Raw genomic sequence first — 26,491 nt, 5'->3', positions numbered from 1 at the left:
ATCAATGCTGAAAGTTACATTTTATAAGAAATCCTTGTCGATGTCTTATAAGTCTCCAAGGTTTTGAGGTTGTATGTCATTTAATTTCTAATACTTGTATCCTTTCCAGTTTCAGAAATAATTTTGCTAAGTATAAGGTGTGTGTAATATCTTACAACAATCTTTTTCAAAGATTTTCGTAAAAGCAATATTTATTTTTAGTCAACTCACCTTTTTCTGGCAATTAATGTGTTACTAACTCAGCTTCTTCTCGTTTGCCTTGTTCCAGGTCTAGTTTCAGCTAGAGTGTTATGGGTTGTGCATTTGCTTATTAAGCATTTACTACATCTCTTCTGTGTGCAAAGACTAGTTATCCTTTTAGTTGGTTTTAGTGCTTTGAAGATAAGTATGATTTAGAGATGAGGTTCTTTATTTTTCGTAGCAATTAGGTTGTAAAACTGAGTTATGTTCTCAATGAACTTATTGCTCTCTTCCTGCTTGACCTTCTCTGTAGTGAAGTCATATGTAGGGGGAGAGTTATATGTAGGGAGAGTACGTTGAGTTTGGAAGCTCTGACTCAGTATATCACCAGATATTAGAAAAACTTTTGTTATTCATCTATAAAATAGGTGTTTTTTATATGCTACTAGATGTTTGTTTTGATTGTTTTTCTTTGCTATTAGATTTTCACTCATAATTGGAAGACATAGCTATTGGTTGCTTTGGATTACAGCAGTGTAGTTATGATTCTCACAAGTAGATTTTTTTTTTTTTTTTTTTTTTTTTTTTTTTGGTGGTACGCAGGCCTCTCACTGTTGTGGCCTCTCCCGTTGCGGAGCACAGGCTCCGGACCCGCAGGCTCAGCGGCCATGGCTCACGGGCCCAGCCGCTCCGCGGCATGTGGGATCTTCCCGGACGGGGGCACGAACCCGTGTCCCCTGCATCGGCAGGCGGACTCTCAACCACTGCGCCACCAGGGAAGCCCTCACAAGTAGATTTTTAAAGTTGTATTCAATAAACAACTAGTCTGAAATAGATAAAATGCATTTTAAAGAAACTTCATGTTGTTAAAACTTCTTTGATAGTGATACTACCTTTCAAGGTATTGCATACAGTAAAGAGTAACTTTTTTTTTTCCCAGTTAAGTGCCGTTCTTTCTTCAAAAACTTGTATGTGATTTTTGAAAGTAGTTTTTGGAGAGATTAATGCTGCTTTATGTTGATCTTATAGTTGTTGGTAGTAGGAATGTATTTTTATATTATCAACAACCTAAGGTAGCCAAATATATTGCAGGCATCTATTCTTATTTGGTTGAAATAAATAGTTTGAATACCATATAACCTTTTTCCCCCATGTTTTTAAATTTTGATCTGTTTGGCTGACACCACTAAGCATTAATGATAGGTGTTTGATAACTCTAATCATTTGGATCTTTTGCTAGCCCCAATATTTTTTAATTAAAAAAAATCTGAAAATTAAAAAAAAATGACCACACTAATAAAAATTTTTGAGAGGAGATGGGTAGGTGGTTAACTAAATCATCAGCACAAATCTTATTCTTTCAGCAACATAGAGGAAAAGTAGTAATAACAAAAATAGCCCTGACGTAAAACACATCAGTCTTCTGTGACCTTTCAATTTCTGTTTATATTTTTACATAACTGAAATCATAATATATCCAAACTTTGTATTTTGCCTGTCTTACAAATTCAACATTATATCACATGCGTTATAATTTCTTTGCACAATCTTCACCCTTGTCACTTTTAAAAACAATTTAAAAAATTAAAAAAAATTTTTGGCTGTGCTGCGTGGCATGTGGGACCCTAGTTCCTTGACCAGGGATTGAACCTATGCCCCCTGCAGTGGAAGTGTGGAGTCTTAACCACTGGACCGACAGGGAAGTCCCCCACCCTTGTCATTTTTAATTGTCACTTTTGTTGAGTTGGGTATGTCACAATTTAGTTAACCTGTTCTTTGTTTTGAACACAGTTTGCTTGTAATTTTTCACTTAAAATTTTTAAGAATTATATGTTTCAGGTGTGTAGCATTATGATTTGACATCTGTGTACACTACAAAGTGATCACCACCACAAGTCTAGTTGCTGCCCATCACCATACAGTTGACCCCCTTTACCCATTTTGCCCACTTCCTAGCCCCCTTTCCTTCTGGTAACCACTAATCTGTTCTCTGTATCTATGAGTTTGTTTTAGTTTTATTTTATTTGTTCATTTTTTTTTTTTTTTAGATTCTGTGTATGAGCAAAATCATATGGTATTTGTCTTTCTCTGTCTGACTTATTTCATTTAGCATAATACCTTCAAGGTCCATCCATGTGGTCCCAAATGGCAGAATTTCATTCTTTTTTTATGGCTGAGGAGTAGTCCAGTGTGTGTGTGTGTGTGTGTGTGTGTGTGTGTGTGTGTGCGCGCGCGCGCGCGCGCGCCATGTCTTCTTTTATCCATTCATCCTTAATGGACACTTAGGTTTTTTTTCATATCTTGGCTGTTGTGAATAATGCTGTAATGTATAGGGGTGCATGTATCTTTTTGAATGAGTGGTTTTGTGTTTTTCAGATAAATAGGCAGAAGTGAAACAGCTGGGTCATATGGTAGTTCTAGTCTTAATTTTTTGAGGAACCTCCATACTGTTTTTCATAGTGGCTGCACCAATTTATAGTCCCACCGCTAGCTCAGGGTTCCTTTTTCTCCACAACCTCTCAAACTTTTATTTCTTGTCTTTTCTGACAAGTGTGAGGTGATATCTCATTGTGGTTTTGATTTCCATTTCCCTAATAATTAGTGATCGTGAACATCCTTTCATGTGCCTGTTGGCCGTCTGTGTGTCTTCTTTGGAAAAATGTCTGTTCAGGTCCTCTGCTCATTTTTGGATTTGGTGTTTTTTTTGTTGTTGAGTTGTATGAGTTTTTTGTAGATTTCAGATATTAACCCCTTATCTGATATATGATTTGCAAATGTCTTCTCCCATACAGTAGGTTGCCTTTTTGTTTTGATGATGGTTTCCTTTGCTGTACAGAAGCTTTTTAGTTTGATATAGTCCCATTTGTTTATTTTTGCTTTTCTTTCACTTGTCTTTGGAGTCAGAGCCACAGAAACATTGCTAAGACTGATATCAATGAATGTTAACCAGACTAATTGTGATGATCATTTTGCAACATATACAGATACTGAATCATTATGTTGTACACCTGAAACTAATATAATATATGTCAAATATATCTCAAAAATTGTAAAAAAATCTCTTATTTATTTAAAAAATAAATAATTCAGGGGCTTCCCTGGTGGCGCGGTGGTTGGGAGTCCGCCTGCCGATGCAGGGGACACGGGTTCGTGCCCCGGTCCGGGAAGATCCCACGTGCCGTGGAGCGGCTGGGCCCGTGAGCCCTGGCCGCTGGGCCTGCGTGTCTGGAGCCTGTGCTCCACAATGGGAGAGGCCACAACAGTGAGAGGCCTGCGTACCACAAAAATAAATAAATAAATAAAATAATAATAATAATTCATAACAAAAAACAAAATAAAACTCACTGCTTAAATGACAAAAAAAGAAGACTGATATCAGTGAAGTTTTCTTCTAGAAATTTCATGGTTGCAGGTCTTACATTCAAGTCTTTAATCCATTTTGAGTTACTTGTTTCATTCTTTTGCATGTGGCTGTCCGTTTTCCCCAGCACCATTATTGAATAGACTATCTTTTCTCCATGGTATGTTCTTTGCTCCTTTGTCATAAATTAATTGTCATATATGTGTAGGTTTACATTTTTGGACTCTCAGTTCTGTTTCATTGATCTGTGTGTCTGTTTTTGTGCCAGTACCATACTGTCTTTTTACTGTAGCTTTATAGTATAGTTTGAAATCAGGGAGTGTGATACCTCCAAGCTTTTTTCTTCTTTCTCAAGATTATTTTGACTATTTGGGATTTTTCTGTGGTTCCATACACATTTTAGAATTATTTGTTCTAGTTCTGTGAAATATGCTATTGGAATTTTGATAGGGATTGCACTGAATCTGTAGATTGCTGTGGGTAGTATGGACATTTTAACAATATTAATTCCTCCAATCCATGAACACAGAATATCTTTCCATTTGGTTGTGTCTTCAACTTCATTCATCAGTGTCTTACAGTTTTCACTGTAACAGGTCTTTCACCTCCTTGGTTGAATTTATTCTTAGGTATTTTACTCTTTTTGATGTAGCCATACATGGGATTGTTTTCTTAATTTCTCTTTCTTTTTCTTTTTCGGCCATGCCATGGCACATGGGGATCTTAGTTCTTCAACGAGGGATCAAACCCATGCCCCCTGCAGTGGAAGTGTGGAGTTCTAACCACTGGACTGCCAGGGAAATCCCTTAACTTCTCTTTGTGATAGTTTGTTGTTGGTGTGGAAATGCCACAGACTTCTGTATGTTGATTTGTTACCCTGTGACTTCACTAAATTCATTTATTATATTATTAGTACTGACATTGTGTGTGTGTGTGTGTGTGTAGTCTTTAGGGTTTTCTATATGTATCATGTCATCTGCAAATAGTGACAGTTTTACTTTCTGATTTGGAAACCTGTTATTCCTTTTTTTTTTTTTCCTAATTGCTTTGGCTAGGACTTCCAATGCTATGTTGAAAATAAGTGACAATAGTGGGCATCCTTGTGTTCTTTCCTGATCTTAGAGGAAAAGCTTTCAGTTTTTCATTGTTTAGTGTGATACTAGCTGTGGATTTGTCATATATGGCCTTTATTATGTTAAGGTATATTTCCTCTCTACCCACTTTGTTGATAATTTTTATCATAAATTGATGTTGAATTTTGTCAAATGCTTTTTCTGCATCTATTGAGATGACCATATAATTTTTATCCTTCATTTTGTTAATGTGATGTATCATGTTGATTGATTTGTGGATGTTGAACCATCCTTTCATCCCTGGAATCAATTCCACTTGATCATGGTGTATGCATTGTTGGATTCAGTTTGCTAACAGTTTGTTGAGGATTTTTGCATCTGTATTCATCAAGGATATTGGCTTGTAATTTTCTTTTTTTGTGGTCTCCTTGTCTGCTTTTGGTATCAGGTTAACGCTGGCTTCATAGAATGTGTTTGGCAGCCTTCCCTTCTTTTCAGTTTTTTGAAGAATTTGAGAAGGATAGGTATTAAATCTTTGAATGCTCTGTAGAATTCACCAGTAAATCTGTCTGCTCCGGGCTTTGATTTGTTGGGAGATTTTTGATTACTGTTTCAATCTCCTTACTAGTAATTGGTCTATTCAGATTTTTCTATTTCTTCATGATTCAGTCTTGGAAGATTGTATGTTTTTAAAAATTTTTCCATTTCTTTTAGGTTGTCCAATTTGTTGGCATATATTCATAGATCATGAGAGATCCTTTGTATTTCTGTGGTGTTAGTTATAACATCTCCTCTTTCATCTCTGGTTTTATTTATTTGAGTCCTCTTTTTTTTTTCCTGGTGAGTCTAGCTAAATGTTCATCAATTTTATTTATCTTTTCAAAGAATCAGCTTTTAGTTTCATTGATCTTGTTTTTTTAAAAATTTTTTTAGTGTCTGTTTCTGCTCTGATCTTTATTATTTCCGTCCATCTACCAATTTTGGCATTTGTTCTTCTTTTTCTAGTTCCTTTAGGTGTAAGGTTAGATTGTTTATTGGGGATTTCTTGTTTCTTGAGGTAAGACTGTATTGAATTTAGTCCATTTACATTTAAGGTAATTATTGATAAGTATGTGCTTATAGCCATTTTGTTAATTGTTTTCTGGCTGTTTTTGTAGTTCTCTTCTCACTTTTCCTTTGTGTTTTGGTGTGATTTCTTTTAGTGTTTTGTTTAGATTTTCTCACTTTCTTTTGGGTACTTACTATAAGTTTTTTCCTTGTGGTTACTGTGAGGTTCACCTATAACATTCTATGTAAGTAGTAGCCTGTTTTAAGTTGCTAGCAACTTAAATTAGAAATCATTCCAAAGCTTTATCTTTTTACTCCCTCCCCATGTTTCCTTGATGACACATTTTACTTCTTTTTATTTTATGCATCCTGTAACTAATTATTGTAATTTTAGTTATTTTTAGTACTTTTGTCTCTTAACCTTTGTGCTTACTTTATAAGTGATTGATCCTCTGCCTTTATCATACATTTCCCTTTAACAGTGAGATTTTTACTCTCATATGTTTTCTTATTATTAATTAGTGCCATTTCTTTTCAGCTTAAAGAAGTCCCATTAATATTTCTTGTTGGGCAAGTTTAGTTGTGATGAATACCTTTAACTTTTGCTCATCTGGGAAACTCTTGATCTCTTTGTCAATTATGAATAACTTTGCTGTGTAGAGAATTCTTGGTTGGTAGTTTTTTCTTTCAGCACTTTGAATATGATCTGCCACTCCCTTCTGGCCTGTAAAGGCTCTGCTGAAAAATCTGCTTGTAGAGTTACAGGGTTTTCCTTGTATGTAACAATTTGTTGCTTTTAGGATTCTCTCTTAATCATTTATTTTTACTGTTTTAATTATAGTGTGTCTTGGTGTGTGTCTCTTTGGGTTCATCTTATTTGAAACTCTCTGTGCTTCCTGGACCTGGATGTCTATGTCCTTCCCCTGATTAAGGATGTTTTCAGCAACTATTTCTTCAAGTAGGTTTTCTGTCCCTCTTTTCTTTCTGGTACCCGTATAATGCAAATGTTATTCTGCTTGATGTTGCCCCAAAGGTCCCTTAAGGTTTCTTCATTTTTTATCTTTCCCTTAAGGTTACTTCATTTTTTATCTTTATTTTATTTATTATTTTATTTATTATTTATTATTTTAAAAAGATATTTATTTCTTTGGCTGCATCGGGTCTTAGTTGTGGCATGCCGGATCTTCGTTGTGGCATGCGGGATCTTTTGTCGCTTCTCTCTAGTTGTGGTGCGTGGACTCTGTAGTTGCTGTGCGTGGGCTCCAGAGTGCGCAGGCTCAGTGGTTGCGGCACATGGGCTTAGTTGCCCTGCGGCATGTGGGATCTTGGTTCCTCGACCAGGGATTGAACCCACATCCCCTGCCTTGGAAGGTGGATTCTTAACCACTGGACCACCAGGGAAGTCCCTGTCCTCACTTTTTAAAATACTTATTTCATTTTCCTGCTCTGTCTGGGTGAGTTCCGTTGTTTTATCTTCCTGCTGACTGATTTGTTCTTCTACTTCACCCAGTTTGCTGTTGAACCCCTCTAGCATATTTTTCAGTTCAGTTATAACTTCTGTTTGGTACTTTCATATATTTTCTATCTCTGTTGAAGTTCTCACTGTGCTAATTTTTTCTTCATCTGAGTTTGGTTAGTGTTTTTATGACCATCACTTTGAACTTTTTATCAGGTAGATTGCTTATCTCTGTTTTGTTTAGTTCTTTTTTTGAGGTTCTGACTTACTCTTTTGATTGGAATATCTTCCTCTGTCTCCTCATGTTGCCTAATTCTTTGTGTTTGTTTCTATGTATTAGGTATATCAGCTATCTCTCTTAGTCTTGAAGGAGTGGCTTTATTTAGGATATGTCGTATGGGGCTCAGAAGCACAATCCTACCTAGCCACCAGAGCCGGGTGCTCAAGGGGTGTCTCCTATGTGGGCTACATGCAGTTTGTGGGGCCACAGCTGCTGTGGGGTGCTGGTGGGTGGGGCTGTTGCTTGGGCAGCTGTGAGGCCCACCTGAGGTGCGGGGGTTGGCAGTGCTCTCTCACCCCTGGTGGGATGTGCCCACTGGTGCTAATAGGTTGGGTGGAGAATTCCAAAGTGGTGCCTTCCAGCACCAGTATTAGCAAGGTAGCCTGAGATCACATAAATGGCTCCTGCCAGTGACTCGGCCCGTGGGGAGCATTCCAACTGGTTCCTGCCTCTCTAGCAGATGCTTCAAGATTAGTAGGTGAGTCCCCTTCACCTATGGTCTTATGCACTTTTCAATTTGCTGTTTTTGCACTGGTTTTCAGGTCAAGTCAGTCTGTGTGCAAGTCCTTTAAGAGCAGGTTTTCTATTCCCTGTAGCTTTCCTGGACATATTTCCCGTTGGTTTGCAAAACCAGGTGTTTTGGAGGCTCATCTCTCTTGTGCAGGATCTAAGGATTGGGGTGCCTGATGTGCTCAAATCCCTCGTTCCTCAGGGAAAGGATCCATGCCTTTGTGGTCCCTCCCAATTGTGGATTGCTGAAGCTGAGGTGTGGTTTTCATATCTTGGCCTGTCCTACGCATCTCGTTGCTGTCCTTTTATTTCACCCTTTGTTGTGGAGGTTCTGTTCATTCAGTTTTCAAATCCCTTTCTGGGGGAACTGTTCCATATGTGGTTGTACATTTGTTATGTCTGTAGGAGGAGGTCAGTTCATGATCTTTTTATGCCACCATCTTGAACTCTCCCATAATTTTTCACTTTTGTAAATAATGCTTTGCTTGGAATGCCCATTCATCCCTGCCTGGAAAAGTTTTGATCAAGCTTCAAGCCCAGACACAGTGCTTGTTGGGTTTACGGCTTAAAAAAATTGTTATTTATGGCAGGGGGTAGTAGCTTTGGCCAACTTTCTGAGTTCCCACAGTGGGCCTGGCTTCTTGTTACCTATCACATGTAGGGTGTTTTGGTTCCTGTTATCTCATTAGAACTTGTTTGCCTCTATCTACTTTAGTTCCCAAACTCTATACTCTGTGTGCTTGTTTTATTTTTTGTCCATTGAGATACTTACCTTGTGTTTGAGCATACGTCTACAATTTTAACATTAAAAAAATTTTAATCGGCTATTGATCATTGATTGGAGCTGAGGCAGCTTAGTTTCTATGCTAACTGTGAGTGCAATCTGGACTGGAGTTGTGGACACTCTCTCTTTACCATGGCATATTTCAATGCTTTATATCCCTTACCCTATTCCACATTATCAATTTAACCTATTTAATACCTGTTTGTGTGTCTATTACTTTATTTCAAACATGTATTTTTTTAATCAAATACAGTGTTCTTATTTCTGCCCTTTCTGCTCTTGTGCATTTTTTCATCTATTTGGAATGATTGTCATTTTATTTAATTAAATTTAACTTCAAGAAATAAGATTTTTTTCAATTACTGCAACTTGCATTGATCTCTTCTTTCTCAGAATTCTGCTCACATTCAGAGCTCCCCCCTTTAGCATTTAATTTTTTTCAAATTGTTTCCTATCTCTTTTTTTACACATTAGCTTGGTTTCCCCAGCCAAGTTGTATAGTCTACCTGAAGGCTTGCTCCTTGTTTCTCTTACATTGTCCTTATACTCAGTGTCCTCCGTTTGGCATGCAGAGCTTTATAGAATGTTAAGTACTTCATGGGAGACGGATAAATATCTATTGAAGAAACCATAAACAAAGTGAATGTGTTTTGTACCTTTTAGTCACCGTAAAAGATATCTAAATTATGTAATAATTTTCCTAAAAAACACTATTTGGAAGATATTTATCCCCTATCATTTTAAGTTTTTAGCACAAATTATTCTTATCCCATTGTATTTACAAAGTAAAACTTTTTATAAGTGTAAATGTTAGAATGCTTTATATTGTTTCCTCAGGGTCATTGTTACTGTAATTGCACTTCTCATTGAAGTGATGGGATTTTGACAGCCTAATAATAGAAAAAGAAGTTCTTAGACAATTTAGCAACAATCTGAGGGAATGAGGGAATATGTGTAAAATATGCACATCAAAAGCATCTCATGATGATTTTATTTTTTCTTCTTTTTTCCCCATGCTTCTTGGGCTTACTTAGGTCTGTTTACTAGGATTATTTTAGGCAAATTTAAGGAAGGGTATTTTTGGTGATGATAATAGGATTATGTAGATATTTCTGTGAATTGCTTGTTCTCAGGCAAGGTAAATCTCAGGTGAAGAGCCACCTGGACTCTGGAAAAACTTAGGAAATGGGGAAAGTAGTTCTTGGGAGGTACAGCTTTTGTTTCCAGTGCTTTTGGGGATGGGGTCAGTAGTTTTAAAAACCATTACGATGTGAAGCTCTGAAATGTTGATGAGTCAAAAATGAATTTCTAGTTTTATACAGTTATTTATATTAAGTATATAATTAAAATGCTCTTTAATTTTTTTACTATTTAGTTACTTTTTTGTCACATGCATGAGTATTTCATCAAATTCAGATAGCAGGCTTTTATTTATAAATTCATGTCTCAAGTATATCATTTTGAGAAAGAATTTTGCTTTGTTTTTTTGGAGGAGGGTAGCTGATGTAATAGTTCAAACATGAGAATGTTGTGGATGTTAAGTGAACACAATAAAGATATAGTCTGGATAAGTTTAGAAAGTTTTAGAGAGTTATGTTTTGGGAAAATATGATAGGAACGTAGATCATCCAATTTAGACAACTCTGATTATTTTTAATATCAAAAATTTCTCAATGTAAAAGTAATTTAACTATGAATCTAAAATTCTGAAAAAAATGTAGCAAAAACAAAAACTGAGAAACTAAAGACCAAAAAAACCCATAATTGCTTCTTGCTAAAGAAATTATTGTTTGCATTTTGGGATATTTCCTTTGACTCTCTTTTCTTATATAATTAGTTTTTATACATACTTATAATCATAGTATACACATGTTATTTAATTTTTTCTATGCAGCTTTTATAATCCTTATTTTAATTGATTAATTTTGAAGTAGCACCAGTTCATCCTTCTTTGGCATTTATGTTGAATATGTAAGTGATGTACAGGGTGTTCATGTTTTGAGACAGATGTTTAGTGATTTGTTCTCAATCTTGGGTGCTTGAGGTATATCTCAGTGGAGATGTCAAGCAGTATGAGTTAGTGATTAAGAATCAGACTGCTGAAGTTAAAATCCTTTCTTCCACTTATTAGCCATGTGACTTTGGGCAAGTAACTTAACCTCTACACCTTTATTCTCTCTTGTATAACGTGAGAATAATGATAGTGTGCACCATAAATGTTTTTGGTAAGGATTATTGAGTCAGTTCTTGTGCTCTGAATCTGTGTTTTAGCCAGTATTTTACTAGATTTCCAGTTCCTTTAACGTCATACCTAAGTATAATGAATAATGTTAGATGATAAATGTTGCAGGAGAGGAAAAAAAAAAAAAGGCCTTTAACCCTCCAAACCGTATATTTGATGATGGAATATTAAGTATTGGAAACAGATTGGTAATGGTTGGCATGGGTAGTAGATGGATGGGTGACTAGATAATGTGGCCTGTGCTGATCTTTTTAGTTCCCCTCAAATCATTGTAGTTCACTTGATGTAGTGGGGAGCAATGCAAGAGGAATTAGAATTTCAGCATTTTAGTTCCGCTTCTTTCTGATTTTTGTTAACAGTAGAATCTTGAGAAGTCCCTTAGCTGCTTTGAATTTGTTTTCTCATCTATGGATATAACATTTTACCTGTCTCTCTTAGATGTCTTTATGATTAAATAAGATATTCTGTAAAAGTGAGGTGAAGATGATAAAGCACTATATACAAAAGTAAACTTTTTATTAATTTAAAAAGACTAAAGCTGAGAGAAGGCAGATAGAGATCTTGATACAGTATTAGGTCCAGTCAGTCTTTAATAAAGGATAGCTTCTAGTGCTGTTTGTTATTATTATTATTATTATTTTTGCAGTATGTGGGCCTCTCACTGTTGTGGCCTCTCCCGTTGAGGAGCACAGGCTCCGGACGTGCAGGCTCAGTGGCCATGGCTCACGGGCATTGCCGCTCCGCGGCATGTGGGATCTTCCCAGACTGGGGCACGAATCCGTGTCCCCAGCATTGGCAGGCAGATTCTCAACCACTGCACCACCAGGGAAGCCCCTGTTTGTTATTATTGAGAGGACATCTACCTTTATGTGTAAGGCTAGCCCTGATTACTGTTGAGGTTATTAATTATTAAATAGTTTATGAATATATATATATATATATTTTTGCTGTACGTGGGCCTCTCACTGTTGTGGCGTCTCCTGTTGCGGAGCACAGGCTCCGGACGCGCAGGCTCAGTGGCCATGGCTTACGGGCCCAGCTGCTCCACGGCATGTGGGATCTTCCCAGACCGGGGCACGAATGCACGTCCCCTGTATTGGCAGGCGGACTCTCAACCACTGCGCCACCAGGGAAGCCCTGTTGTTGATATTTACTTTGATTTTTTTTCCCCCTTTCTGCTTGTGTTTCAGACTCCTGGGAGAGTTGGCTCTCAAGGTTCTGATTTAGATTCATCATCAGCTCCTATAAACACAGTGGATGTCAATAATGAAAGCTCTTCAGAGGTATGAAAATAATAATTTGGCAATAAATATTGTTTTATTTAAGGAAAATATTATTTAAGGAAAAATAGCAAATATATGGAGTAACAATTGATAATTTTAACTTTTGTACGGAAAGGTCTCATAAATCTTTCTTACAAATTGGAATGCAACTTTTGAATCTCACTTGTAGATAGATAATAGTGCTTATTTGTGAGACTGCGAAAGTGTATATTAAGACTGAAAAATAATATTGACAATTTATCTTTAATGTTAAAGTCATCTCAACTTAATGAAGATTTAAAAATCTGTTTGTAAAGAATTACCAGTTAATTAGTATCTACTTATGTGTTTGTACTGCCATGAATGACTAAGCTAATGAAAAATTAGATGAACTATAACATTTATACATTATTTGTTGTCTTCATTTATGACTTTGTAAGAACTTCTATGTTTGATAGCTTATTAAAAATTAATGGAGAAAGTAACTCTAAAAAAGAAATAAACTCGAATTTTTTGAGAAGTCAGCCCTTAGATGTTGCTACATTACTATCATTATTTTTAACAAATAATATATACTCATTATAGAAAAAGGAGGTAAGGTAAGAGAACATGAAAACCACCCATAGCACTGCGCTTGAGATCAACACACATTTCTGCTCTGACAGTTTTTGTCAGTTGCCCCTTTCTCGGCCCAGCTGTACCACCTACCCAGTCCCCTTTTCCCTATTCTTTCCCATCTCTTGGTTGGTGAGTCTATTAAGTGTATGTTTCTGGCTATTTCTCTATCCATTCATTTCTCTGTTTTGTCTCTTTTTGACCATCTGTCTTCATGTATATGTATATTAGCCATAACAAGATCAAACAAGACTGAGAGTGAGAAGAACAGTAACAGTTGAACTTTATTAAGAGCAAGTTTAAGGAAATATCTCTAAGGAAAACATTCCAAACTGTATTTATGATATGATGAGCTCAGAGAGCTAGGTTGTAACCCTGGAGAGGAATTTAGTAGTAATTGTTGACCTCATTCAGGCCAAGAACAACAAAAAAATTCTCCAGTGGGTAAATGAGCAGTGCCTGATAATCCTGCTATATTTTTTTTATTAGGCTCCCTTTTCTACTCTCTGTGATAGTTGTACTCTCTTCTTTGTCCTCAAACCTTCCATGTGTCTTACCTTAGTCCCGCCTTCTCACCATTACCCTCTATACCATTGAGAAAAGATGAATGTTCTCATTTTTTTTTTTTTTCGCGGTACGCGGGCCTCTCACTGTTGTGGCCTCTCCCGTTGCAGAGCACAGGCTCCGGACGCACAGGCTCAGTGGCCATGGCTCACGGGCCTAGCCGCTCCGCCATGTGGGATCCTCCCAGACCGGGGCACGAACCCGTGTCCCCTGCATCGGCAGGCAGACTCTCAACCACTGCGCCACCAGGGAAGCCCCGAATGTTCTCATTTTGTCCTTAAAACTATACTTGCACCTCTATTCTCTTTATTACTTTAGTACACGGAAGACAGGTCTCTTTTCCTATCAGATTTCAGTCCTTTCCCTGGGCTCTGGATTCCATTCTCTCTCACATTCTCAGCTTATCATCTCTCCCTCATGCAACTTTGGTTTTTACCTATGCCACAAATTATTCCCTTCAGCATACAAATACTGCTCTAGAGGTACCACTAACCTGGGACTCCCTTAAATTAAGTTTGGTACTTGAAACTTTTCAGATTACCCACTAGTGTAAATTTCTAACCTAATTGAGGGCTATTGGTGATTATGAATTCTCAGGGGGTATTGTTTTTTCCATATGCCCAGTGTTAAGGTATTGACTTGTTAAGGTCTCAGTTGATCTCTCCTCACCTCTCTCAATTTCTCTTTTTCTCTCTCAATCTTCCCTTTTACCCTGATGTTGGCTTCCCACTTTGAACAAATTCTAGGTTTTAACATTGTGCCCTTAGCATCCATCTAAATGGGAATTTGAAATATCATCGTCTCCAGGATTTAAAAAAAATGGTCAGAAATAAAGACATACCTTGCTTTAGTGCTCATTTATATCATATTTAATATATTTTATGTATAATAATATATATAATAGTATCTTAGTCAGTATAGGCTATTATAACAAAAGCACTGAGAGGCTTAAACAGCAAACATTTATTTCTCACAGTTCTGGAGGCTGGGATGTTCAAGATCAAGGATCTGGCAGATTCTGTGTCTGATGGGGGCCTCCTTTCTGGTTTATAGATGGCTGTCCTCACATGGCAGAAGGGGCAAGAGAGCTCTCTGGGGTCTCTCTTATTATATAAAGGTACCAATCTCATTCATTAGGGCTCCACCCTCATGACTTAATCATCTCCCAAAGGCCCCATCACATTGGAGGTTAAGATTTCAACATATGAATTTTGAGGGTACATAGACATTCAGTCTGTAACAAATATATAATCTGTATAATACATAATGTAATAAGTGATATCATTCGTTCTCATCAGGACAGTTGTGCAGACTATTTAGTATATTGCATTGCAGAAGCAAATTCTTTGTTCACTTTTTATCTGTTTCTAATCTGGCTTCCATCCTTAGTACCCACTGAAACGCACTAATGACCAGCATATTACCAAATCATATCTTCATTTTCCTAGTCATTTGGCTAGGGAGAGCAGACTTTTCTTGGGACTTTTTTGGTAGGTGTCCACTGAAGTTTCCAGGTAGCTGGCTTCTTCAGCAGCCAGTCCAGAATATATGAGATGAAAAGAAAACCCAGAGTACTCACCACTGTCTCAGTCCTTGGCTCCTGAGATCCTCAGCTGGTCTGCCTTCTTCTCTTTACCTTTCAGAGTTTTCTTTTTGTTTTGTTTTATATATAAAGCCTCTGGATTTCAGCTGTACTTAGCAGGAAGAGTAGAGAAGTGTATCTGTTCCATTTTGTCTGGAATTGGAAATCCGTCCATTTTGAAAATTGGAGTATTTATCTTTATATTAAGGAATTCTAAGAGTTCTTTATCCTTTGTCAATGTTTTGATTGCCTCCTATTCATCTGATTAGTGAGGGAAGGATTCCTGTCCTAGGCTTATGGGAATAGCTAAACACATAATTAGACAAATGAGAGAAATGAGATCAACAGCAGTTTATTAGTCACATATACTCACAGCTCAGAGATGGAGGACACAGTGTGCCATGCAGGACCACATGAGGATTGCACTTGAGAACAAAATGAACAACCAGGGGTTGTTCAGAGGCAGGCATTGTACTATCAGGAAGGTAAGGTGCCCCCTGGTTTCTAAAGGAGATGTGATTGGCTTGCTTGAATAATTTCAGGGGCCGGCAGGGAACCTTCTCAGGGATAAGCAGGCCCTGTGCTTGCTGCCTGTGAAGAGGAGGGCTGTTTGGCTAGAACTCCTTATCTGTGAGAGCAGAGTGGGGAGGGGAACTTGCAGTTAGGCCATTTGAAGCCCTCCCAGTTTCACCAGTTGTCAAGGCAACACAAAGTATTGGGCCTTAATTTTAGCCCTTACACCACAATCAGAAATATGTTATGTGTATATTTTTTCTCAGTCTGTGGCTTATTTTTAATTTTGTTAATGTTGTCTTTCAAAGAGAAGAAGTTTTAAATTTTGGTGAAGTGCAATTTGTCAGCCTTTTCTTTTATGATTTTTGCTTTTTGGGTACTACAGAGTTTTTTGCCTACCCCAGGGTTGCAAAACTTCCTCCTATGCTTGCTTCTGATTTAAAAAAAAAAAAAAAATCAAGCTACAAGGATATATTGTACAACACAGAGAACATAGCCAATATTTTATAACTATAAATAGAATATAACCTTTAAAAATTTAATCACTATATTGTAAACTGTAACATATATATTGTACATCCACTATACTTCAATTTAAAAAAAGATGGAAGGGTTAAAAAAATTAAAAAATCATTTTAGCATGTACATTTAAATCTATGATTTATTTTAAATTATTGTATATGATAATGGATAGCGGTTGAGGTTCATTTTTTCCATGTGGATATGGAAACCACATTTTTCCATATGCTTGTTGCAGTACCATTTGCTGAAAATATTACCTTTTCCCAATGAATTAAATTTTCACTTTTGTGAGAAATCAGTTGACCTTATTATATATGTGGTTATATTTTTTTATGTTCTTTGATTCAGGCATAATGAACTGATTTTAAGGTGTGCCAAGTTTTTTCTTACCTTTGAACTTTTGTATATGCTGATCTCTATGCCTTACCTAGTTTTGCTTTTTCTTTTTTCTTGGTTAACATCTGATTATCCTTCAAGTCTCATCACAGATAATTTTTCCAATAAACTTTCCTGACTCACATGCTGGATAGATGCTTCTTTCACACGCTTCTGTGGAAAAGAATTCCCTATCCTTTTGGTAATGATTATTAGTCTGAGATTCATTTATTTATCAAATATTTATTGTCACCAGACACTGTTCTGGATGCTGGAGGTATGGCACTGAGTGAAATAAATAGTAAAAAAATCTTTATGCTGGTGGAATTTATTTATTTATTTTTAATTAATTAATTTAATTTATTTTATTTTTGGTTGTGTTGGGTCTTTGTTGCTGCGCGCGGGCTTTCTCTAGTTGGGTGCGGGGGCATCTCATTGCAGTGGCTTCTCTTGAGCGCAGGCTCTAGGCATGTGGGCTTCAGTAGTTGTGGCATGTGGGCTCACATGCCACAACTACTGAAGATGCCCCTGAGGAGGGGGTAGCTCAGAAAGAACTGAATGAAGTGAGAAATCATGTTGATTTCTGGAGCAAGCATGTTGCAGGCATGTGGAACAAGTCTCTGAGGTGGGAGCATGCCTGGCATATTGAAGAAGCATCCAGGAGGCTAGTGTGGCTCCAGCACAGTGAATGGGGGGAGGTTAGGTTAGTGAGGTCATCAGGCCCACCTCATGTAGGGCCTTATAGGCTTTTGCACAGACTTTAGTGTTTCACTCTTGGTGAGATAGGAAGTCATTGGAGAGTTTGGATCAGGGAAAGGACAAAATTTATCTATATTTTTGTAGGGTCACTCTAGCTGCTGTGTGGAAAATACAGCTGTGAATGGGGTAAGGACAGAAGCAGAGAGACTGTCAGAAGGCTTTTACATGATCCATGTACACTGTGAGGGTGGCTTGGGGCAGGGCAGTAGTGGAGGCCCTGAGGTTCTGAATACATTTGGAAGGTGGTTCTAGTAGAATTTTCTGATTAGTGGGGTATTTTCTTTTACAGCTCTTTCAAGAAGCGTGCACGCTTATTGAGGTTGGGGTCTTTGCTTTATTTTACCATTGCATTCTCAACAACATAGCATAATGACATAGTAATCACACTCAGTAAATACTTTTTTTAAAATTTATTTATTTATTTATTTGTGGCTGCTCCAGTCTTAGTTGTGGCATGCGGGAACTTTAGTTGCAGCATGTGGACTTCTTAGTTGTGGCATGCGTGCGGGATCTAGTTGCCTGACCAGGGATTGAACCTGGGCCCCGTGCATTGGGAGCGCAGAGTCTTACCGACTGGACCAGCGGGGAAGTCCCAGTACTTTTTGAACGGACGACTGAATGATGATATGTGGAAACTTAAAGTGAAGAAATGAGTAAAGAGGCAGGCAGCATAAAGATATTGTGGTAAAAAACAATGCAACAGTGCATTTAAAAAAATTATTATTCTGTAGTTTTAATACTTGGACCTGTGGTTGCCTGGAAGACAACCCTTTCATCGGTAAAAATAAAAAATAAGTGAATTCATGTTCCTCACTTTCATCCCCTGGCTAATCTCCTTAAAGGGTTGTTAACAAGAGGAACAATGATATTAATGATAGCTAACATTTATTGAATGTTTTCTTTGTATCAGATGCTGTGATAAGGACTTAATATGTATTATTTAATTCTCACAAGACCCCCTCCCCCATATGGAGTAGGTGTTCTTGTTACCTCATTTAACAGATGAGGAAATTGAAGGTAATATAAGCTACTAAGAGTGGTGTGAATCCAGGTTTCAAACCCAAGACTAGCTCTTTTTTTTTTTTTTGCGGTATGCGGGCCTCTCACTGTTGTGGCCTCTCCTGCTGCGGAGCACAGGCTCGGGACGCGCAGGCTCCGCGGCCATGGCTCACGGGCCCAGCCACTCCACGGCATGTGGGATCTTCTCGGACCGGGGCACGAACCCGTGTCCCCTGCATCGGCAGGCAGACTCTCAACCACTGCACCACCAGGGAAGTCCCCAAGACTAGCTCTTAACTGCTACCCTGTCTTGCCTCTTACTTTGGAACCTTGTTTGTAGTCTTCCTCTTCTTTGCTACGATCCTAACGTACATCAAGGAACTCAAGGAACATCTTAGCCTCCCAGTTCTTAATGTTATCAGTGCCAGTGATCTTTATTACTTTTCTTTTCTAGTTACTCAAGCCCATGGCAGTACCTTCCATCTTCTTATCAGGCAGAATAATTTTACCTGACATGTTAAAATCATATCTCTGCGTTCCTTACCTCAACTGACTATCCTCTCAAAAACTTTCATAATCTCACTACTTACCTTCTTTGGCCTTGCTGATTACTTTAGATTTTTAATTTTTATTTTTCCTTCTAGTCTGTCAACCTTTCTTGGCTTCGTTTCCTTTACTCTCTAACCATACATCTAACGACAGTTAATACTTGTTGAGCACTTATAATGTCTCAGGCACTGTACTAAGCATTTTATACACTGCACAATAACTCTAGACAAATAGGTGCTAATATTAGTCCCATTTTATAGATGAGGAAACTGACATTTAGCAGGGTAAAGTGAGTTTTTTAAAGTCATATAGTCAGTATTGGTTGAGACTCAAACCCACATCTATTTCTGACACCAAAACTCATGACGTTATAACCTTTGTAACCTATTGTCCTTCACCACTGTCTTCATTTAATTTACTTTCTCCCTGATACTCTGAACTCCTTTATTCTCTTATCCTTTTACTGTTCCTATCTGAGAAAACCCCAAACTATAGATCAGTGTAACAGCCCACATTTTAAAATACATATATTGTTAGGTATGGGGAATTTGGGAGATTGTTTTAAAATGATTTTATTTGGCTCATAAAATTAGAAGGAAGGGTAACCTACTGGGAATTGTGGGTATGGGCAAGAATGGGATCTTAGGCTAGTGGAATATGGTGAAGACTAAAAATTGCTTTCATTATAACTTTTTTGTTGAGAACATCATCTACATAAAAGTATTTGTTAAAACTGCCAGTCATTTCTTGATCTAAAATAAAAGCTAGCTTGCCAATGCTAGCTCTTAGATAAATAAGGACAAAGTATCATAAACAAAAAGAATAATAAGGGCCTCCCTGGTGGCGCAGTGGTTGAGAGTCCGCCTGCCGATGCAGGGGATACGGGTTCGTGCCCCGGTCTGGGAGGATCCCATATGCCGCGGAGCGGCTGGGCCCGTGAGCCATGGCCGCTGAGCCTGCGCATCCGGAGCCTGTGCTCCGCAACGGGAGAGGCCACAACAGTGAGAGGCCCGCGTACGGAAAAAAAAAAAAAAAAAAAAAAAAAAAATAATATTCCAACTAAAGCAACTGGTTACTCAATAAAATTGACCAATGGGAATCTATAGCATAAGGATGGAAACTAATTTCAGAGTCCTACTTTGGATAGGTCTTTCACCTTTTGTACAGTTACTACTTGAAAATTTCCCTTCCATATACTAAAAAGAAATATTCTATTATTTTCCTGTTATGTCTATTTTCATTGTTTCTATTTTGTTTCATAAATAACTTTTTGTGTATATCCTCCTAAAAGTTGTTATTTCACAGGGTTTCATCTGTCCATTATGTATGAAAAGGTGTATAACTGCTATTGATTTGTCGGAGCATTACCAGAAAGTGCACGCTGAAAATGAGACAAGAGGACAGGAACTTCTTCTTAATGACTCCAGTGTTACTGTGGGTCCTGAATATTTTGTTTTAGCAGCTTGGTTTTGGGTTGCTCAAAATAGCTTTGTTTTTCCTTGCCTCAGTGTTGCTTAACTTTTTCTGCTATAAGGGAATGTGGATTGCTTTAATTATGCATGCTCTAAGAAGGTTTAATAAGGAAAAGAGGCTCTTGGGAAGTCGGCTGTTCTTTCTGTTTGTAGCAGTCTTTTTGTGAATCTGTAAACATACAAAAGTTTAAGTTTATATTTTTGCATAAATTTTGCCATGAAATTTGAAAATATAAAGTGAATGTTTTTTATTTCAACATTTGTAAGTTATATCTTTATTATGTAGTTAATGTTTTATTAATGAATGTTTTAAAATGCTTTAGGTTAATATGCTTTACTCTTACATAGAAAGAGGACTTTGCATGTCAACTGTTACTGTCTTTATTTGGAAAAATATACAGCATTAGAATCTGGATCTACCACTGTTTCAGTCTTTGTTTTGATTCCCCAGACCTGTTGGAAGTGACAGAATGATATACACGTGTTATTAATCATGGGCCACCCAAATGTTTCTCTGTAGTGTGTGAGGCTGGTGTATACAGAAGGCTGGGAGTGGGAGCGAGTGAGGGGAAGTGTTGCCCATTTTTAGTCTGGAAAAAATTTCTCAGATGATCTTGATATACCTCCTTACTTTGAAAATTACTACAGTATTCTAAAAACAAAGGGAGACGTAGCTTTTTAAAAAATTCTTTTACAAATCTTTTAAAAGAATGAAACTTTTTTTTTACCATGAAAGACAAAAAAATCAGACTTACTCTTTCCTATGAGTTAATGATGTATAAGAAGACGATCTCACCAAACTTTCACTTATTTAACATTAATAGAGTACCTCTTATGTGCCAGGTATTTTGGTAGGTACAGGAGATAAAAAGGTAAATAAGATATGGTCTCTATGCCAGGAAGTTTTTCTGATAGATATTTGCAAAAAGAGTACAATGTCTGATTCAGCTTGAGGGGAACTGCAGAAGAACTTGAAGAGGGGAACAATTAAACCAGACATTCTCTAGGGTGGTGGGGAAATGAGTGCAAATAGGACACCAGTTAAACTACGGAGGCAATGTGAGCAAAGATAGAGGCCTAAAAGACTCTTGGAACTCTGCTTAGCATTTTACCAGTTGTTTTTCTTACAGAACATATGGGTCAACTTTTCTTTATGGCTTAGCCAAAATCAAAAGTGACTATCTTACCTACCTGTCACTTAAATAAGAACTTTCCTTTTAACTGAAAGGACACTTGGTACAATAGGGTATCATAAGTATCAAGTTAAGCTAAGTTCTTAGCTATGGTGGATCTGAGAAAGGATTACAGATAACTGAAAACTAACAGTAAGGAATTTAATACTTTTAGTCTTAAGTCAACATTGTGTGTGTGTGTGTGTGTGTGTATTTGAGAGAGAGAGAGAGAGAGAGAGAGAGAGAGAGAGAGAGAGAGTGAGTAGGTGAGATATTTGGAATGATTAAGGGAAATAAAATGTAGCTGGCTACTTTGGTGTATTATTGTTTGGTTTTTTACTGTTTGTAAGTTATCTAGCAACCTTAATTCCCTTGAAGATAGTTTAGAAAAAATAGAGGCGTCTCTTAATATCCAGAATTAGTATCACAAAGCCCATGAACTAAAGGTCATGCACTCTATTCATGGGACATCCCTCAGGTATTCATTCTGAGCTTATTTTACTTTTTAAAAAAATAAATATTTATTTTTATTTTTGGCCGCGTTGGGTCTTAGTTGTGGCATGCAGGATCTTTCACTGCAGCGTGCAGGCTCAGTAGTTGTGGCACGCAGGCTCCAGAGCACATGAGCTCTGTAGTTGTGGCACGCGGGCTTAGTTGCTCCACGGCATGTATGGTCTTAGTTCCCTGCCCAGGGATCAAACCGCATCCCCTGCATTGGAAGGTGGATTCTTAACCACTGGACCACCAGGGAAGTCCCTTTACTTTTATTTTAAATGAGTGATGTGGTTTAATAACCTTTTTTCCCCTTAATCTATCTTTCCTATCCATATCAGGCAAGCATTGCTAGAAATAGCATAGGAATAATTTTTAGAAATGATTGTTGCAAGACAAAACAGGGTGTAAGAAAAACTATAGAATGTGGGTACAGGAATTAGAGACTTGCCAGAATTAATAGAGTGGAAGACACCCATTCAGTGATTAATATTTATGCTTCTGGGACATTCAGCAAAGGTTTAATATCATCTGTTTAAGTAGGTGAGGAAGTGCATATATGTATTTTAGAATTATTTTCATCAGAAATGTCCCAAAATTGAAGTTTTATTTAAACATGCAAGCCCTAATCACATGGGAAATTTACTTAGATGGAATATTTCTAAATGTGTATTACTGAATTTCTAAAATTTCTCTTTAGGGATGAATCAGTTCTTTCTGGAGTATTAACCTGGTAATGTTTAGAAGCTTTAAGAAAGTATGGCATACCCTAATGGGATCATTAGCTTTTTGGCGTCCTTGGGTATCTCGAGCCAAAACTTGGAAGTAAAGACAGTGGTCAAAAAGCCAAAGTTGTGAAGATTAAATAGCATAATTGGGATGTGGATTTCCTGAGGAACACTGTAATTTGCCTTCTAGTTACTAGCAGAAGCTGAGACGAAAGAGAAATGACAAGCTAAATATTATAGGGGTTTATGTGCTGTTGCACTAAAAGCGTGTTAACTAGTGTGGTACAGCAGTTACTGGGCAGAAGTTATAAAAGTACCAAATAGAGCTTAATATAGAGCCATTATGAAATATGATGGTGGCTTTGAAAAAAGATAATACCAAGTAGATTAACACACAGGCTGGGGGCATTCATTCATTCAGAAGACAGTGCTGAGCATCACATATCTCTGGATCCTAATGGCATTATTCTGATGTCCAAAGGCACACCCTCAGTACTGCTGTCTTTGCTTACTTTAGAAGTTTCAGAAGAGATCATTGCATTCATTCACCTGTAGCGCCCCTGCCCTTCACTCTGGCTCTGTGATCAGAACATACCTCTGTTTCCCAAGTGCAGCGTGACTGTGTTTCATACCTTTTCCTACCTCTTTGTTCATGCTCCCCCATTTGCTTAGAATGCCTTTATTTCTGACAAGTAAACTCCTATTCAGTACCTAATTCCAGTGTCTCATATAGACATATGTCTACATATATGTATATATACACATATACATAATGTGTGTGTGTGTGTGTGTGTACGTGTGTGTTTAGTTTTGGGGAAGCATTAACTGCTGCCACAGGCAGATTTGGATCCTTGTGCTCCTATAGTTCTTTATATATATCAATACTTCTGTTATACCATTGTCTGGTAATGTTACGTTCATTGAGCCTTGATTCTGCCATATGATGTGCATAAATGATGTGAGGGTATGTTATTTGTATAGCACCCAACAAAGGAGCAGAAGTTACTTGTTTATTCTTAGTTTTTATGTGTCCGGAGTACTTATTACCTAGCTCAGTCTATCCTTTGGAAGGTTTTATAATCTGCAAGCTGTTAAAGCTCTTCGGCTTTTTTGCCAAATTCTGCCCTGCCAGGTTCATTCATATTTCATTAAATAAGTACACCCTGTAGAAAGTATATGGTATGTTCAAAATACTACACTAGCCATTAGGGAAACATAGATTAAAAGCTTCATTGTGTTGTGCATTATAGTGGATGTAGAAACTTGACAAACTGATGATGAGAATGCTGGAGGAAAAAAGCAATACATGCAAAGGCATAAAAATGTGAGATACTGTGGTGTGTTCAGGGAAACATAGGTGCTTCAGTATAGTTGAAGCATGTTATATACAGTAAGGGATGTCCAGAGATCAGATTGGTTAGGTCATTGGGGGACTATACCTGCAGAACCTTGTATGCCATAACTATATAATAATTCTGGGATTATTTATAAGTTTTTAATATTTTATGGGGCTATATATTAATTTTAAGCTTTTATAGTGTTAATCTTAAGTTAGCAAGGAATTTACTGATGAAAATACTTCTCAACCATTGTAGATACTCTGTGGTAATTATGAGTTATTTATATTACCTTTTTTCTCAATGATGAGAGTGCTTCATGTTCTTAATATTTTGGTTATTCCTGTGCAGTAGATTGGAGCAGATATTGTTTTACTAAGGGAGATATCTAGAGAGATGGAAGATATAATGGCAAGTCTTCTCAACTAGACTTCTAGATTAGAACTAACTTCTCAGATTAGAATTCTATATTCTAGCCATTAATTTATTCAACCTAAAAGATGGTTGTAAGGGTTTTAAAAAACATTTTGTAAACTGCAACCAGGATAGGCAGTGATGTACCTTTGCACAATACCAGAATTTGGGCTTAACACTGTAAATTACAATTTACCTATTGGTATGAATAATACATATGACTGTATTTCATAACATACAAATGGTTATTTTGCAATACTAAATACTATTTTGAAACCTTTTTCTGCCTCTTTCTGTAGGGTTTCATATGTCCCCAGTGTATGAAATCTCTTGGATCTGCTGATGAACTTTTCAAACACTATGAGGCAGTCCACGATGCTGGTAATGATTCGAGTCATGGAGGGGAAGCTCTGGCTCTGAAGCGGTACAGTATAATAGTTTGGAAGTGTAATGTAGTGAATGCATGTGATATCATTGTTTAATCATGAATACTTAGTTTTCGAAAAGAGTAGTGTTTTTATATTATTTAATTTAAATCTATCTTCTTTTAGCATAGCCTTCATCTTTTATTGTTATAACCAATCCTATCCTTGACCAAAAGCTATCTATACCAGCATCTACAATATGGTTCACAGGTTTATATTTTTAATAAAGATTGTGATTTTTTTAAAAGGTTAAATTTTATTTAGCAATTCTGCTTAATAAGGAATGATATGCTTTGTTTAGAAGATTTTACAGTAAGTTGTTAAAATAATGAATTTAGCAAAGAATTAAATTTAATAATTATTAAAAAACATTTTTTTGTACTCACCAATATAACAGCAAGCACACATAACACATTCTGCTTCTTGACAATTTTGCCTGACCATTTTAAGAATGAACTAAAATATAATTATTTAGAACAGCATTCAACAGTATGACTTTGCTTTTCTTCTTCTACTGGTAAGGACTCTTGTCTTATATTCCCACTAAGGAAGAAAACTTGATTTTATTCTACTTGTAAAAAATTGTTTTTCATGTTTTTCTTTAAAAAAAAGCCTCTTAATTGGTTAATATGCTATAGCATAAAGGACACTACATTAAGGAAAAGTATTATGACCACATTGTGGTTGATAGATAATGTAGAACTATAAAATATGGTTGTTTTATTTTATTAAAATATGTGGGAAAACCAGAGCTTTTGGGAAATATGAATCTTCCCTTTTACATGACTATTAGTGCTCTTTAGGATTTTTATGTATGAGTCAATAATTTTGGGTACTGTTCTTTTGTCATTTGTTAGGAGATAGATATAAAATATATACTTATATATAAATGTTAATATATTTAGTGTCAGTTTAACAGAGTTGCTTTCTCAGCTGTGAATTAGTGCCCAGTACATGAACTTTCAACGTAAAAACATCCATAGTCTACCTGTGTTCTTGCTTCTTAACTTTTTATCCAGTGTTTAGCTCACTAAAACCTGGTTTTTGCCCTACGATTCTCCTGAAAATACTTCTTCAAAGGTCAACGGTAAAAAAAAAACCTGGATTATTTTCAGTTTTTATTTTACTTGACCTCTGTTTTGGTCATCTATAACTGTGTGTAATAGTCCACCCCAAACCTAGTGGTTTAAAACTGTAACTCTGTATTACTTCTCATGATTCTTCGATTTGACTGGATGGTTCTGCTTTCAGTTATGTAGAGTTGGGTGCTGGGAAGGCCAGAAGGTCCAAAATGACCTCACATTCATGGCTGGGAGATGATGCTGGATGCTGGCTGTCAGCTCAGCTGGGGCTGTATATCAGGGGACTCAGTTCTCCTTCATGTAGGCCTCTCTTTGCAGCTGCTTCGACTTACAGGCCAGCAGTTGGGTTCTGATAAAGAGCATTACAAGAGGAAAGAAACAGAAGCTGCCAGTTGTCTTAAGGCCTGGCTTCAAAAGTTTCAGAGTGTCACTTCTGCCATATTTTATTGGTCATTGTAGCCACAGGAGTGCTCAGGAATCTGAGGGCCAGCTCAGATTGAAGAGGCCAAGAAGTAAGCTCTATCTTTCAGTGGAGGAGTGGCTTCTGTGTATAGGAAGGGAAGAACTTGATGGCAGCCGTCTTTGTAGACTATTTATTACAATCTCTGCACAATTTGGTTCTTCTGGCTCTCTTTCCTTCTACTCTTCTGAGGCAGCACATCATTGTGATGATTCTTTCTTGATCTGTTTAATGTA

General features: G+C 37.1%; 1 protein-coding gene across 4 annotated transcripts in view; it reads left to right on the top strand.

Annotated features, from left to right (window-relative positions):
* EEA1 (early endosome antigen 1) overlaps nucleotides 1–26,491 on the top strand; it is a 525,485-nt gene that overhangs the window by 405,014 nt on the left and 93,980 nt on the right. For all 4 annotated transcript variants that reach the window (XM_082635349.1, XM_082635350.1, XM_082635351.1 and 1 more), the window contains 3 exons: nucleotides 12,124–12,216; nucleotides 19,979–20,107; nucleotides 24,588–24,712. In XM_082635349.1, coding sequence (XP_082491475.1) covers nucleotides 12,124–12,216; nucleotides 19,979–20,107; nucleotides 24,588–24,712 — 347 coding nt within the window. The remainder of the gene's footprint in view (nucleotides 1–12,123; nucleotides 12,217–19,978; nucleotides 20,108–24,587; nucleotides 24,713–26,491) is intronic.

The sequence above is a fragment of the Mesoplodon mirus genome (assembly GCF_964341445.2).
Source record: "Mesoplodon mirus genome assembly, chromosome: 11".
NCBI classification, from domain to species: Eukaryota; Metazoa; Chordata; class Mammalia; order Artiodactyla; family Ziphiidae; genus Mesoplodon; species Mesoplodon mirus.
Note: the sequence above shows the minus strand (reverse complement) of the source record. Positions and strands in the feature narration are given on the sequence as shown.